General features: G+C 43.9%; 1 protein-coding gene across 1 annotated transcript; it reads right to left on the reverse strand.

Annotated features, from left to right (window-relative positions):
- Nucleotides 1-757: 757 nt before the first annotated feature.
- On the reverse strand, nt 758-2,427 carry LOC132296622 (uncharacterized). Its single transcript, XM_059794807.1, has 5 exons — nt 2,320-2,427; nt 2,033-2,236; nt 1,818-1,917; nt 1,457-1,718; nt 758-842 (listed from the first exon to the last, which is right to left on the reverse strand). Exons 1-5 carry the CDS (start codon nt 2,425-2,427, stop codon nt 758-760), a joined length of 759 nt encoding a protein of 252 aa, XP_059650790.1.
- Between the last annotated feature and the right edge of the window lie 612 nt (nt 2,428-3,039).

Here is a 3,039-nt window from a genome sequence, read left to right on the forward strand (position 1 = left end):
CTAGCATCTTTCATCTGCGGACGAAAATGCTAGCAAGAGTACTTTGTAATTTCCTACTCAATGCATCAGCCACCACATTGGCCTTTCTTGGATGATACTGCAACTCAAAGTCGTAGTCCTCTATGAACTTGACCCATCTACGCTTTCTCAAATTCAAATCCTTCTGAGAAAAGAGATATCTGAGACTCTTGTGATCGGAGAAAACCTTGAACTTCTCCCTGTACAAATAATGTCTCCACCATTTCAGGGCAAAGATAACCGCTGCCAACTCTAAATCATGTGTCGGATAGTTCAACTCATGAGTCTTCAACTGTCGAGACCCATAAGCTACCACCCGTTTAGTCTGTATCAGAACACACCCTAAACCTTCTCGCGAAGCATCACAATAAACCACGTAACCCAAACCACATTCAGGTATGATCAAAACTGGAGCCGATGTCAATCTGACCTTCAACTCCTAAAAAATAGAACTACAAGCCTCATTTCATATGAACTTGACTCCCTTGCGAGTAAGTCAAGTCATAGGTGCTGCTAAACGAGAGAAATCCCGAACAAATCTCCTGTAGTAGCCGGCTAGGCCAAGAAAGCTCTGAACCTCAAACACTGTCTTCGGATGTTCCCAATCCATCACAAACTCAATCTTCGATGGATCCACTGTAACTCCACCCCTTGACACGACATGTCTAAGGAACTTCACTTCAGGTAGCCAAAATTCGCATTTCTCGAACTTGGCATACAATCGATTATCCCTAAGGATCTACAAAACTGTTCTCAAATGATACTCATGCTCCTCCACTGAAGCTGAGTACATGAGAATATCGTCAATGAACACCACCACAAATCTGTCAAGATAATCACTGAATACACGGTTCATCAAATCCATAAAAGCTGCTGGAGCATTGGTCAAACCAAATGGCATCACCAGAAACTCATAATGGTCATACCGTGTGCGAAAAACGGTCTTGGATATATCCCCATCCTTAACCCTCAACTGATGGTAACCCAATCTCAAATCAATCTTAGAAAAGCATGTCACTCCCTTCAACTGATCAAACAAGTCATCAATCCTAGGCAAAAAATGCATGTTCTTAATCATAGCGTGATTCAACTTGCGATAATCGATGCAAAATCTCAAAGACCCATCATTCTTCTTCACAAAAACCTTTAGCTTTCAAATCATCCAACTGACCTTTCAGCTCATCAAGCTCTGCTAGTACCATACGGTACGGTGCCATAGAGATGGGTGTTGTACCAGGAATGACATCAATGGTAAAAATAACTTCCCTTAAAGAAGGTAACTCTGTCAGTTCCTCAGAAAAAACATCAACAAAATCCTCAACAACTGCCAGAAAAACACGGCCCAAACTGTTATCCTCATCGACTAGCAAACTAGCCAAGTAGGATCTGTGGTGACTCCAGTGATCAATGCTGAAAACCATTGCCAGGTGGGAATCACTCTGATCTCACAAAATGGAAACAGTCTCCCTTGGGAGTACAAATGGACACCCTCCTGCAGAAGCAATCAATCATAGCCTGAAAGAATGACAACCAATCCATCCCGAGAATGATGTCAAAGCACGTCATGTCAAGAATAACGAAATCGAACTCTAAGGTCCGCCCAGCTATCTCAATAGCATAACACTGACAAACACAATCCAAAGATACTGGACCCCCAGCTGGTGTGTCAACACAGAGAAAACTGTCCTGAAGTGTGACTTCTAGACCCAATGAATGTGCAAATGATACAGACATGAAAGAATGTGATGCACCCGTGTCAACAAGAACCCGTGCCTAAGAACTAAAAACTAGAAAGATACCTCGAACTGAAGAGGTCCCTACGGAAGCATCCGTCTGTCGAAGAGCGTAGGCTTGTCCCTGAGCCCCTGAACCCTTCTCTGAACTGCCATAATAATCTGACTGACGTGTAGAAGCAGTAGGTGTAGAACCCCTAGCTGGCTGTGGTGCCAACTGGCACCACTAGCTATGGTGCCTGAGGAACTCTGAAACCAAACTTAACCACTACAGACTGTACCAGTACCATCTGTGAATCTGTGCTACTATGTGACTTATTCAACAACTTTAGACAATCCTTCTTAAGATGACCTAGTTTCCTACAATAGAAACAAGCTCCCTGCCCTATTTTCGTATAAACTGATGTCTGACTGCCCTGTGGTCGAAGCTGTGGGCAGCAAGGCTTGATGTGCCCTGGCTGCTGACAATGGTGACAGATCACACCCTGAGTTGATCCCGAAGATATAGGAATTGTGAGTGTAGAACGAATCTGCTGTGGTGGCCCCTATGAGTGTGTATTGTTCCTGCCTTATCTTTCTTCCACTGACTCCCAAAAGATGATGGATTGTCTTTGCAAGGCTGCTTATGTGAACCCTTGATCCGTAACTGATCGCGTTCCTCTACCTCAGCTAGCATAGCCCTCTGGACCACTTCTCTGTAAGTCCTCAAATCAAGAATTGAGCCCCGTGGCCTGATGTCAAGATAGAGCCCATCCTGAAACTTCATTGCCCTGGCTTCATCTGTCGCGACCATATCCTCGGCATAACGAAAGAGAGAAGTAAATCGTGTCTCATACTTAATGACGCTCATGGTGCCCTGATAAAGACCTGTGAACTGTATCCTCATCTCCCGCCTCATAGCCCTCGGAAAGAAGCACTCTAAAAACAAATCTCTGAACTTGTCCCAAGTCATCAACTCAACATTATGGACATTGGTCATAGACCTCCACCACAAATCTCTGAACTCATTCCAAGTTATCAACTTGACATTGTGGACATTGGCAATAGACCTCCACTAGATATCTACATCTCCCATGAGCATAAAAGCTGTTAAGGAAATCCTTAACCTGTCCGCGGGTACTACCATATTATCTAACTTGCGAACCATAAGGTCCAACCAAGCTTCTTAGACTAATGGATCTGAACTCCCTGCAAATAAATCAATCTTAACCCTTTGTAGTCGCATGAAGTACTCCATTGCCTCATTGACTATCGATGCAGGTGCTAAAATCTGTATCCTTGCCATCTA

This window comes from Cornus florida, unplaced genomic scaffold (assembly GCF_030987335.1).
Source record: "Cornus florida cultivar Cherokee Brave unplaced genomic scaffold, ASM3098733v1 CherokeeBrave_3.0.0_Hap2_Chr02, whole genome shotgun sequence".
NCBI lineage: Eukaryota > Viridiplantae > Streptophyta > Magnoliopsida > Cornales > Cornaceae > Cornus > Cornus florida.

Coding starts and splice junctions, on each gene's coding strand:
- LOC132296622 (XM_059794807.1), bottom strand. CDS start 2,427: ATGCTAGCTGAGGTAGAGGAACGCGATCAGTTACGGATCAAGGGTTCA. Junction 1,719..1,817: donor AGGGACCTCTTCAGTTCGAG/GTATCTTTCTAG, acceptor CATTGGGTCTAG/AAGTCACACTTCAGGACAGT. Junction 843..1,456: donor TTCCATTTTGTGAGATCAGA/GTGATTCCCACC, acceptor TTATCTTGACAG/ATTTGTGGTGGTGTTCATTG.